The sequence below is a fragment of the Sus scrofa genome, chromosome 15 (assembly GCF_000003025.6).
Source record: "Sus scrofa isolate TJ Tabasco breed Duroc chromosome 15, Sscrofa11.1, whole genome shotgun sequence".
NCBI classification, from domain to species: domain Eukaryota; kingdom Metazoa; phylum Chordata; class Mammalia; order Artiodactyla; family Suidae; genus Sus; species Sus scrofa.
The window spans coordinates 106,877,028-106,890,516 of NC_010457.5; the positions used below are offsets into that span (position 1 = coordinate 106,877,028).

Genomic DNA, 13,489 nt, shown 5'->3' on the forward strand with positions numbered 1-13,489 from the left:
TACGACCCTGTCCCTTAAATCTTAGATATTCTTTAGGATTATCTGCTTAACTCTTGTCCCCGCATTTATATGTACATGTTCTCCCTGTGCTAACCCATGGCACAGCTGTTACACCGATCACACTACCTCTGGACCTCTTGATTTTTCCTACATATTTAACCCAGACTTTCCAGTTACCTCCCGTATTTACATCCCATTTATCATAGTGTCATTTTTCCCAGACCCTACTCCTCACCAGCACCTTTCATTCTTCATACTACCTGCCCAGGTTAATGTGGTTAATGGCACCACTACGTTCATAGATAGGAAGGATATGAATTATCTGAGAATTTCTTCAGCTATTTCTCTCCATCATATGATAGCTAAATCCTTAGTTACCAAATATTCTTTTTTTCCCCCACAATATTACTAAGTTCTCTCTTTTTCTTTGTGTTTCTATTGCCTTGATTTTTGTGTGCCAGGCACAGTTTTTGCATACATTGCTTTTAAAAAAAAATCTTTGCAGTTCACTTGGTAAAGTAGGTTGCATTATCCTTTTCATTTCACATTCATGGATTAATCTCAAAAAAGTTAAATAACTTGCTGTTCCAGTAGCAAGGAAGTGGCAGATGAGGTATTTGATGCTAGCTGACTGTATAAAGTCCAAGCTGTTTTCACTAATTACTCTTTTACGTAAATACAGGGTCCTTCCCTATTGCATATCCACCCACTCACCTTTCCAGGTTCTGTGACTTTCTCTCTGGGGCCACTTATGCCAGCCATATGGAAATATTTCTAGTCCTCAAAGACTTTATACCTCAAAGTCTTTGCCCTTCACTTGGTTCTCAGCTTGTCTTTCTCAGCCCTTGTCTGCTCGTTGAACTCCTTTTCTTCACGTACCTGCTCAGAGGTTATTTCTCTTGAGCCCTCATACCTGCCCCACCCCGTGCCCCTTTCCCTCACCATCCTGACACCGCACCATAACCACTGCCACTACCTGCAGGGAATTGCTGCAAATATTGTTGGGTTATGGTTATTATTTTGTCTTCTGTTCTCAACTAGAATGCGATTTCTTTGAGGGCAATGACTCTTACTCATCTTTTTAATTTTGTTGGTGTGAACTGTGATTTGAAGCTAATAAAAGTGTTCTCTCTTTACAAGAAGACGAATACCATACTCTATACTCATCATAACTGTAAAGTTAATTTTCCCAAGTTGTTTGGCTTACTTGTGTATTTACCTACATTAAACATTTGTTGAAGGCTAGCTAGTGCTAGGCACTGTACCAGGTTTTTGAGATAGAGGGAGAGATACCTTTGTGGGGAGAGGAGACTGATTTGAATGAGGCCAGTGTTTTTCTGTAGGTCAGGGAAAAAATGTACCTGGAATAGGTGGTATGAATTGGGACCATGAAAAACTATAAAGGCACAGACTCTCAGAGAATAGTTTTGATGTTAGTCTCCTGGCAGAGTGCTTGCCCCTTAATGAGAAGTCAGTAAATATTTGTTTAATGACTAAAAACCGATTTTTCCTGCTTAACGAATAATGAAAAGTATAAAATTAGGATGTTGGTAATTATTTTTTTCCCTTGTATTAATGAACATTGAAATTTAGAACCTTCAAGGTAAAATTCGGAAAACCAGAATTTTCATGTTAATCTGAAGAAATTCTTTCTTTGAGATAACATGTTACTGATATGATGTACTGATATCAGCTTGCCACTGTGTGTTAGTATAGTTCTGTATATGATAAATGCTTTCTGTTGTAATTTTTTAAAACTTCCCTAATACTTTGTTTTATGTGTTAATGAGTTCTCTCTCAAAAGAGGATCCTTAAGATAGCTTATAAAATGTTTATGCATAGCGGTTCCCTCCTTATATGTTTGTTTTATTGTGTTATCCTTTCCTTTTAATGTAACTCGCCCTTACCCCTTATCCTCCACACCCTTTTTGTTTTTGCAGTATCTCTTGCTCCTCCTCCTCCCTCCATCCTACAGGTAACTCCTCAGTTACCTTTAATGGGATTTGTGGCCAGAGTTCAAGAAAATAGTAAGTTTATGTCTTCTTTATGCTGTAGATCAGACTGTAGGCATAAAATGTCATTTATGTATGATTGACTGAATAGTCATTCATTCACTGATACTTCAGAAGTGTTTGAATATTACAAACAAGTCACTGTACTAGCAGCTGATATGGATGAGAAAATAACTAAGATGAAATTCTCTGCTTTCAAACAAATTAAAATCTGGTAGTAAAAATAAGAACAAATAAATATAAAGTAAGGCTCATGTAAAGAGATCACATCTAATTGAGGAGATGCTATTTAATCACCAGGTATCCCATCTTTTTCTTGGGTTTTTCAGGCAATTAGTAAAATGTCACTGGAGTTGTGGGGTTTTGTGGCCGGCCTGAGACTCTTCCTCCAACCCTGTGATTCTAGTTGTAAAAATGGCCAATGCAGAAATGCCCAGGGGACCACACTGTCTGTCTCCTAGGAGGCCTCTTAGATTGGCAGTGAATTTACTTAGGCCTGTGGTCTGGTGTTGAGCCATGCAGGATTAGATAATTAATTTTATTGACATGTTGAGTTTTCTCCTAGGGAAGCATCGAGGAAGCTCAGGAGACTGATGTCTACAAAGCAGGAGGCCTATATCAGTATTTAGTGAGAAATTGCTGTTACAGAGACCAGTGAACATAGTCCGTGTGATAAATGAACTCTTCTTGTGAGCAGTCTGGATAGGAGCCATGTCCTGATCATAAGGTTGCATAGCAGGTGTGGAATCTGAATAGGTGAATTACATTAATGGAAGATTTAATGTCATCAGGCTGAAGTAACCCAATGTTTGCCTCTCAGGGATGGCCTCACTAATAGATTAGAAATATTTGCATTCTGTTGCTTAGGACTCTTGCTCCTTTGGGAGTCCAGGCATTGCCAATCTTAGAATGTAAGCTCTGTGAGAGCAGGAATTTTTCCTTGATTTCTCCTCTGGTTATTTCCCCGGCACTTAGGAAGGCATCTGACACATAGCAGATACTTTGAGTCCCTTTTTTTGTGTGTGTGTTTCCATAGCTGACTAAATGCCCCCTTATTGACACATTTCTTTCTTGTATTTTAACTGGTTATAATCCAGTCTTTTTGGCCAGATGGGTCAGTGTCTCTTTCAGGTGCCTTTGCATCTCTATTTGCTAATTTCAGAAAATAGTCTGTTTTACTTCAGTTTATTGGAAGTTTATACATGAGCACCTCCAGTATTTACCATGGTGTGACTACCTTTTAGGATGATCTTTTCTCACTTCTTTCCATAGTCATATACATTTTCTCACCTACAAAATGTATAAAAATATGAAACTTAGTATGTTAAGGTGAGCCGTGGCTGATTTTACAGACATAGCAGGACTTACGTATTCAGATGAATGTTGTCTTCAAAACTTTCACCTTGGAAAGATGTATACCTATCTTTTTGAATTATCTTAATAGCTGTTAAGTACATTATTTTGAAGATACTCTGTGGTAGCAGATATTTACTCTATATCACATTTGATGTTTGGAAGAAATGTGGAATTACTTGAAACCAGTTATACTGGACTCCATAGTGCGCTGTGATCCTATTATTCCTAAACCCTTCTCTGGCTCCCCGTTGCTCTTTGGATAGAGTTCAAAGTGTTGCAAGCACCTTACTGCTTGGTACTCTTCAGCTTCCTCATGCCTCTTTCTGCTGAACTTTGGTCAGCTCTTTGAAGGGTTCCTGCTTTCTTACCTTTGTATTTGTTATTTTTCTTTACATCTGACATGAACTATCTACCCCCTAATCCTCCACCCCAGGCCATCAATTCTTACTCGTCCTTCAGGTTCCAGGAAACCTTTCCTAACCCATGTAAAAGATTTGATCTACTGCTGTGTTTTCCATAATGGCTTAAAGCACTTAACTGCACTTAATTAAAAATGAAAGTTTCGTTGTCCTTATCTCCATGGCTTTGGCTCACTGCTCTATTCCCACTGCTGAGCCTGGTAGCTAGCCATAGTAGGCTTTCAGTTGATGTTTTGTTGAGTGGATAATGAAATATGACTTTAAAGTTACTGAGTTGATCTCATTCCATAATAGGATGTGTTTTAAGAAAACAGGTTGGAGGTTGAATTCCTGCTCCTCCGCTTACTGTAGGACTACTTACTCTTGGAAGGCCGGTTTCTACATCTGTAAAATGAGGTTAAAAACCGTACCTCCCAAGGTAAAGGTTAAATAAAGTCATGAAGCGTGCTGAGTAATTGAAATATTTTAAGTAAAAAATTGTAGCTTATGTTAGTAAACTAACTTTGAGGCAGTTATTTGAAAAGGTACAAAGGAGCAATAGCAGCATCTTTGAGTAATTTTGTAGTATGATTTCTCAGGTTAATTGTTCTGAAAGACAAAAGGTCCTTTGAATCTGTGCTTTTGTGCAGTTGTTTAATCTCCTTACCTTATAAATGCAAATAGGATATATCATTGATTCTTACCCCAACCATGTGTAATTTGTCGTAAGGTATATGCAAAAATCACGTATCTGTATTTTTTCTTTATTTAAAAAACTCATTAGGACTGAAAGAATTCTTTTCTAGTGAGTAAAGTTTTGAGATTCATCAAGTCGACAAGTTTTAAGTAGAGTGGCACAGCAGATGGGAAGAATGGTGGATTAGGACAGAGTATGAAGTACTGATTCAATCAGTAGGCTTAGACAAAAAATAGAAAATAAACAGGATCGCTCAGAGTATTTCATGAAAACAGTACTAGTACCTCATAAATAAGCATTAATGCTGTTCATTAAAATTGGACAGCTGATAAATGCAGCTTTACTCAGTTGTTGAGCTGTGCTCAAATATGTTCTAAGCATTTTGAAAGCTTTGAGTTCCCAGAGTTTGACCGTTGTCTTTTAGACATTACTATATTCTGATACCTGAACTGTGGAAGCACATTTCTGTGAGGAAACGATTTAAATATTTTAAATCACTCTTGGATATTTAGCCTGAAGAAATCCTGTGTTATAAGTTAGTCTGCATTTCTTGAAATTCTGTAAATGTAAAAACGAAACAGAACAGACATAAATATCTTCATGGATGAAGTTACCCAGAGTTGTTTGTGATTTCCACACTATGAATGTGGTAAAAAGTATTTCAAATAAATTCATCGAGAGGAACATAGCATATTTTTAAAATTTGACTGTTTACTGGTCTCATTCTAATTTGTTATAAATTAAATATGGCAATAAATGTCCCAATTATTAATATTACTGTAAAGCACTCCTCTTCAGGTGCTATGTAAAGCCAAACTGTATTGTACTGATCTCTTTTTTTGAAAAACAAGATTATGTATTTGCATAAACAGGGTCTGGAGGCTCAGATAATAGTAATCATTTTGACTAACCTTTATTCAGCATCTAACAGCACTAAAACCCAAGGGAGGAGAAAGTAGAGCTTGGAGATTTGGTACAGTACAGTTGGTGGGAATACCGCTCTTGCTCACTTGTTTATTAAAGATTATTATTTTCAAGCCTAGGTTTATCTATTCCATGAACATAGAAGCTTGGGTAGCAAATACTGAACTTTGCATAATGTAGTTTTTTTTTTTTTTTTTTTTTTTTTTTTAAATCAGCTTGATACTTTCTTAGTTTCAGATGCACCACCTCCCCCACCGCCTGTGGAAGAACCAGTCTTTGATGAATCTCCACCACCTCCTCCTCCCCCAGAAGATTATGAGGAAGAAGAGGCAGCTGTGGTTGAGTATAGTGATCCTTATGCTGAAGAGGACCCCCCGTGGGCTCCACGATCTTACTTGGAAAAGGGTAAGTTTCAGAGGAATATCTGGAGGGATGGGGAAGAAACCCCTATGTACACAAAAAAGAAATTTGCTAGTACTGAAGAGAATCTTATTTATTTTTTACTTATAAGTAAAGTTTTTGCCTGTTTAACCTGTACATTTTTTTGTTAATTTAGTTTATAAGATTCATGGTTTTGAAAATCACACTAGTAAAATTCTATAACTGATTTTTTTATTGATGATTACATATTGTTCGTATTGAACATGCTTTTTAATGGATGGTTTCTGCAAGACAAAATTTTTTAAAGGTAAGGTTTTTCTGGAATGACTCAGATGATTTTTCCAAATTATGTTATTCCTACCCCTCATGCTTTAAAGCATTCTTTTATGGCATCTTATATCAAATATTTCAATTTAAATATCTCCAAATGAAACTTTCTTCTAAAAAATAATGGCTTCTCAGTTTCTTTGCAGAGTAGTTATTTGGCATTTCTTTTGGTGAAAAGTTTCTCTGGATATATAAGCTAACCATGATAGCTACTAGCACTTTTGGGACACAGACTTCCAAAGGTCTAGCCAGTTCAGAAACAGTATGTGCTGTCTTATATTCTTTTTAATAATATTTTCCATCATGATGTGCTATAGTAGGACCTTATTGTCTAACCGTTCTAAATGTAATAGTTTGTATCTATTAACATCAAACTCCCAGTCCATCCCACTCCCTCCCCTCTCACCCTTGGCAACCGCACATCTGTTCTCCACATCTGTGAGTCTGTTTCTGTCTTGTAGATAGGTTCATTTGTGTCATATTTTAGATTCCACATATAAGTGGTATCATATAATATTTGGCTTTCTCTTTTTGACTTACTTCACCTTACTTCACATAGTATGATAATCTCTAGTTGCATCCATGTTGCTGCAAATGGCATTATTTTGTTCTTTTTTATGGCTGAGTAGTATTTCATTGTATATATGTACCACTTAATGCATTCATCTGTTGATGGACATTTAGATTGTTTACATGTCTTGGCTATTGTATATAGTGCTGCAGTGAACATTGGAGTACATGTATCTTTTTGAGTCATGGATTTCTCTGGATAGATGCGCAGCAGTGGGATTGCTGGATCAAATGCTAGTTCTATTTTTAGTTTTCTGAGGACGCTCCATACTGTTTTGCACAGTGGTTGTACCAACTTGCATTCCCACCAAGAGTGTAATAGGCTTCCCTTTTCTCCACACCCTCTCCAGCACTTGTTGTTTGTAGACTTTTTGATAATGGCCATTCTGGCTGGTGTAAGGTGGTACCTCTTAGTGGTTTTGATTTGCAGATCTCTAATAATGAGTGATGTTAAACATCTTTTCATGTGTTTTTTGGTCATCTGTATGTCTTCTTTGGAGAATTGTGTGTTTAGATCTTCTGCCCAATTTTTTTTTTTTATTTTATTTTTTGTCTTTTTAGCTATTTCTTGGGCTGCTCCCGTGGCATATGGAGGTTCCCAGGCTAGGGGCTGAATCGGAGCTGTAGCCACTGGCCTACGCCAGAGCCACAGCAACGCGGGATCCAAGCCGCGTCTGCAACCTACACCACAGCTAACGGCAACGCCGGATCGTTAACCCACTGAGCAAGAGCAGGGATCAAACCCGCAACCTCATGGTTCCTAGTCGGATTCTTTAACCACTGTGCCACGACGGGAACTCCCCAATTTTTTTTTTTTATGGAGGTTCCCAGGCTAGGGGTCTAATCGGAGCTGTAGCTGCCGGCCTACCCCAGAGGCACAGCCACTTGGGATCCAAGCTGCATCTGTGACCCACACCACAGCTCATGGCAACACTGGATCCTTAACCCACTGAGCAAGGCCAGGGATCAAACCCGTAACCTCATGGTTCCTAGTTGGATTCGTTAACCAATACTGTTTTTTTGGTATTGAGCTGTAGGAGGTATTGATAAATTCTGGAGATTAATCCCTTGTCAGTTGATTCATTTGCAAATATTTTCTTCCATTCTGTGGGTTTGTCTTTTCATTTTGTTTAGGGTTTTCTTTGCTATGCAGAAACTTTTAAGTTTAAGTCCCATTTGTTTATTTTTGTTTTTATTGTCATTACTCTAAGAGGTGGATCTGAGAAGATGTTGCTGTGGTTTATGTTGGAGAGTGTTTGGTCTGTGTTTTCTTCTAAGAGTTTTATAGTATGTGGTCTTATATTTAGGTCTTTAATCCATTTTGAGTTTACATGTATCCTTTTGAATTGTAGTTTTGTCCCAGATATATGCCCAGGATTGGGATTGCTGGTAGTTCTATATTTAGTTTTCTGAGGCACCTCCATACTGTTTTCCATAGTGGTTGTACCAATTTACATTCCCACCAGCAGTGAAGGAGGCTTCCCTTTTCTCCACACCCTCCCCAGCATTTGTTATTTGTAGACTTATTAATGATAGCTGTTCTGACCCATGTGAGCTGATACCTCATTGAAGTTTTGATTTGCATTTCTATAATAATTAGTGATGTTGAGCATTTTTTCATGTGCATGCTGGCCATCTGTATGTTTTCTTTGGAGAAATGTCTGTGTAGGTCTTCCGCCCATTTTTTGATTGAGTTATTTGGGGTTTTGTTATTGATTTGTATGAGTTGTTTGTATATTTTAGAGATTAAGCCCTTATCAGTTGCATCATTTGCAACTATTTTCTCCTATTCCATAGGTTATCTTTTTGTTTTTTGGATGGTTTCCTTTGCTATACAAAAGCTTGTCAGTTGATTAGGTCCCATTGGTTTATTTTTGTTTTTATTTCTATTGCCTTGGGAGACTGACCTAAGAAAATATTTGTATGGTTGATGTCACAGAATGTTTTGCCTGTGTTCTCTTATAGGAGTTTTATGGTGTCATTGCTTATAAGTCTTTAAGCTAGTTTGAGTTTTTGTGCATGATGTGAGATGTGTTGTAGTTTCATTGATTTACATGCAGCTGTCCAGTTTTCCCAGCACCAGTTGCTAAAAAACACTTTATTTTTCCCACTGTATATTCTTGCCTCCTTTGTGGAAGATTAATTGGCCATAGGTGTCTGGGTTTATTTATGGGCTCTGTATTCTGTTCCATTGATCTGTATGTCTGCTTTTGTACCAGTACCATACTATTTTGATTATTGTAGCTTTGTAATATTGTCTGAAGTCTGGGAGAGTTATGCTTCCTGTTTGGGTTTTTTTTGTTTGTTTTTTTGTTTGTTTGTTTTTGGTTTTTTTTTGGGTTTTTTTTTTTTTTTGTTTTTTTTTGTTTGGCAATCCTGGGTCTTCATGGTGTCATGTAAATTTTGGATTATTGGAGTTCCCGTCGTGGCACAGCAGAAACGAATCTGACTGGGAACCATGAGGTTGTGGGTTCAATCCCTGGCCTCATTTAGGGGGTTAAGCATCCAGTGTTGCTGTGAGCTGTGGTGTAGGTCCTAGACACAGCTCAGATCTGGTGTTTCTGTGGCTATGGTGTAGGCCAGCAGCTGTAGCTCCAATTAGACCCCTAGCCATATGCTGCAGGTGTGCCCCCCAAAAAAAGACAAAAAAAAATTTGGTTTATTCTAGCTCTGTGAAAAATGTCATGGGTAGTTTGGTAGGTATCACATTAAATCTGTTGACTGCTTTGGGTAGTATATATGGCTATTTTAACAATATTAATTTTCCCAATCCAGGCACATGGGATACCTTTCCATTTCTCTGAATCCTCTTTAATTTCCTTGAATGTTTTATAGTTCTCAGTGTATAAGTCGTTCATCTCCTTGGTCAGGTTTTATTCCTGGGTATTTTATTTTTGAGGGTGCAATTTTAAAAGGTATTGTTTTTTATGTTCCTTTTCTAATATTTCATTGTTAGTGTACAGAAATGAAACCAATTTCTGAATGGTAATCTTGTATCCCACTACTTGATGAATTTGTTGATCAGGTTGAATAGTTTTTGTGTGGAGTCCTTACGGTTTTTGTCCTGTCTTGAAGGAAATTTTCTGTTAAGGAAATTAAAGCTACTAACTCACTGGGTTTCAAAACTGACTGCACATTAGAATCATGTGGAAAGCTTATATTAGCAAATAGTCAACTTCTGCTTCTGGCTAAGATAGAGCAATAGTAACCAGGCTTACCCTCCCTTTTAAAACAGGAATGAATCTACATCCATCCATCCATCTATCTATCTATCTATTTATCTATCTATCTATCTATCTATCTATCTATCTATTTATCTATCTATCTATCTATAAATTAATGTTTTTCAGACAGTGGGTAACAGGCATTGGTAGACTCTTTCCTCAGAAAGAAGGAACTCAAACACAGTGAGCTTTAATTGTCTAGTTTGCTAACTAGAGGAAGTTTCCAGGCCACAGTGCAAGGAGGTAGAACCTAAATAAGCCTGGATGTCTCACTGAGAGAGAATGTAGAGATCAGAGTTTTGAGGGGACATGGAGGATAGGTGACTACACAGAGACAGAGGACAGAGCTCTGTATATCTGCAAAGGGTCCCCTTGAATCTTTGACAGGGGACTGCTCTGTACATGTATGGGAAGACATTCCCTGAGAAGGGAGAAAGAACATTCAAAGGAGTGGGCAGAAAAATTCTTGACAACTGAAGACCTTAGAACATTTCATGTTTCCAAACCAGCAAGTTAGGAGGACCTTGTAATATACAAGACATTGAGAAGAAGCCTCAAAAGTATATCCCCCTCATTTATGGGGCTCAATTAACCCTAGACTGAAGGTTGCCCTGGACTGCCCTAAAACATCTAATAGAGCAGCCTTTGAAAACATCCATCTGATTTCAGGTAACTTAACTGAGCCCCAGGACAGAACCTAGCACTATTCAAAGGAGTCAACAAAACCAGTACACGAGAAAGTAAGTTCATAGTGACCAGCGTCCAATCAAACATTACAAGTCATATAAAAAGTCAGGAAACTCTGACTTGTACCTAAAAGAAAAGCCAGTCAACAGAGACAGACCCAGAAGTGATCAGGATGATGGAATAACCAGACAAGGGTATAGCTATTATAAATGCCGCAAATGTCCAAGAAGGTAAAGGAAAACATGAACACAGGAAGTGGAATGTATTAAAAAAAAAAGAAAGAAAGAGAAGCCCACATAGAATTTCTGGAGATGAAAAATAAAAGTATCTGAAGTGACACTTAGAAGAAGAAAAGATCATCAACCTTGTCAATATGACATTAGAAACTTTCCAAAATAAGGCACAGAGGAGGAACCAAAACCAGAAACAGAGCAATAGATATGTGGAACAATATCAAGTCTTTACTGCTGGAAGGTATCATCTTGTATGTAGAAAATCCATACGGAACCTACAGAATTGCTGGTAGAACTAAAAAAGCAAACTTAGCAAGACGATAGACTACAAAATCAATTGGCAAAATTAATTTTATTTCTATATACTAGGAACAAACATTGGAGATTGAAATTTATAAAATGATACCTTTTGTAGTAACATCAAAAATATGAAATACTTAGGGATAAATTTAATAAAATACATGCAAGACCTGTATGATGGAAACTATAAAACATTAAGAGAAATTAATAAAGGCCCTAAATAAATTTCTGTGGCTGTGGCCAGCAACTGCAGCTCCGATTCAGCCCCTAGCTTGGGAATGTCTATATGCCACAGGTGTGGCCCTGAAAAGCAAAAAAAAAAAAAAACAACAAAAAACATTTCAGCCATTATTGTTAAAACACTTATGTTCCCGAATTGATCTATAAATTGAATGCAATCTCAATAAAAATTCTAGCAGTTATTTTTACAGAAATTGACAGGGGGATTCTAAAAGTTATATGGAAGTACAGAAGACCTACCTTTAGTCAAAACAATTTTGAGAAAGAAGACTAATGGAGGATTTTAAGCTATCTGATTTCAGAGATCTAGTGTAAAGCTACATTGATCAGGGCAGTAGGGTATAGTAGAGGCATATAAATCAATGAAACAATATAGAAGCCAGAAAAAGCCACACACATTGTTTGACGAAAGTGCCACGGTAATTCAATGGGCAAAGAATAATGTTTTCAGGAATAGTGCTCTAACAATGGAATGTCCATAGGCAAAACATGAACTACTACTTTTACTATCTCACCATACTCAAAAATTAACTCAGAGTGGATTTTAGGGGATTCCCATTGTGGCTCAGCTGGTTAAGAACCCACCTGGTATCCATGAGGATGCTGGTTCAATCCCTGGCCTCCCTCAGTGGTTAAGGATCCAGTGTTGCTGCAAGCTGTGGTGTAGGTCACACCTGGCAGTCCTGTGGCTGAGGCCAGTGGCTACAGCTCCAGTTCATCCTCTAGCCTGGGAACTTCATATGCCACAAGTGCAGCCCTGAAAAGAACGAACACACACACACACAGACTCACACACACACACACACAGACACACACACACACACACTAGACCTGCATGTAAAACTTTAAAACTTCTAGAGGAAAATATAGGAGAAAATCTGTATGTTTTAGCATTAGGAAAAATTTTTTACCTGAGAGTACATTAAAAAACATTCAAGCTTAAACAATAAATTTCATTAAACTTAAATGACGGGATTAAGAAAATGACTTAGGTCAGGCCACATAGACTGGGTAGAATATGCAAAATAACTCAGGAGATAAACAACTTGTAGAAAAACAGTTTGAACACACTTCATCAAAGAAGATACATGAATTGCAAATAAGTACATGGAAAGATGTTCAATATTATTAGTAATTAGGGAAATGCAAATTAAAGCTATAGAGAATCAAACTAAATATCACACACCCTCTGGAATGGCTACAATTCTGATAATACCAAGTGCTGGAGAAAGTGTGGTGAAATGAGGGCTGATACAGTGTACATTGCTGTTAAGAATGCAACATTTCAGGAGTTCCCCTTGTGGCTCAGCAGATTACAAACCTGACCACCATTCATGGGAATGGGTTTTGATCCCTGACCTCACTCAATGAGTTAAGAATCAGGTATTGCTGTGAGCTGTGGTATAGGTCAAAAATGCAGCTCAGATCCTGTGTTGCTGTGGCATAGGCCAGCAACTGCAGCTCTGATTGGACCCCTAGCCTGGGAATTTCTATATGCTGCAAGTGTGGCCCTAAAAAGAAACAACAACAACAACAACATTTCAGCCATTTTGGGAAATAGGTGACAGTTTCTTAGAAAGGTAGATAGGGAATTCCTATTGTGGTACAGGGGAAACAAATCAGACCAGTATCCATAAGGACACAGTTTCGATCCCTGACCTCACATAAGGATCCAGCATTGCCATGAGCTGTGGTGAGGCTCGCAGACGCAGCTTGGATACCGCATTGCTATGGCTGTGGTATAAACCAGCAGCTACAGCTCTGATTCGACCTCTAGCCTGGGAACATCCATATGCCAGAGGTGTGGCCCTAAAAATTAAAAAAAAAAAAAGTATGTTCACACAAAGACTTGAGCTCTAATGTTCATAGCTATTTTATTTTTTTTATGTCTTTTTGCCCCTTCTAGGGCCGCTCCTGCAGTATATGCAGGTGCCCAGGCTAGGGGTCCAGTTGGAGCTGTAGCTGCTGGCCTACACCAGAGCCACAGCAACGTGGGATCTGAGCCACGTCTGCAACCTACACCACAACTCACGGCAATGCTGGATCGTTAACCCACTGAGCAAGGGCAGGGACCGAACCCGCAACCTCATGGTTCCTAGTCGGATTCTTTAACCACTGCGCCACGACGGGAACTCCGCTA

The 13,489-nt window shown here is 38.2% G+C and overlaps 1 protein-coding gene across 18 annotated transcripts in view; it reads left to right on the forward strand.

The window, feature by feature from the left end:
- ABI2 (abl interactor 2) overlaps positions 1-13,489 on the forward strand; it is a 127,263-nt gene that overhangs the window by 100,401 nt on the left and 13,373 nt on the right. For 11 of the 18 annotated variants that reach the window (XM_021075325.1, XM_021075339.1, XM_021075330.1 and 8 more), the window contains 2 exons: positions 1,941-2,027; positions 5,619-5,792. In XM_021075325.1, coding sequence (XP_020930984.1) covers positions 1,941-2,027; positions 5,619-5,792 — 261 coding nt within the window. The remainder of the gene's footprint in view (positions 1-1,940; positions 2,028-5,618; positions 5,793-13,489) is intronic. The other 7 variants (XM_021075327.1, XM_021075337.1, XM_021075328.1 and 4 more) reach the window with 1 other exon arrangement.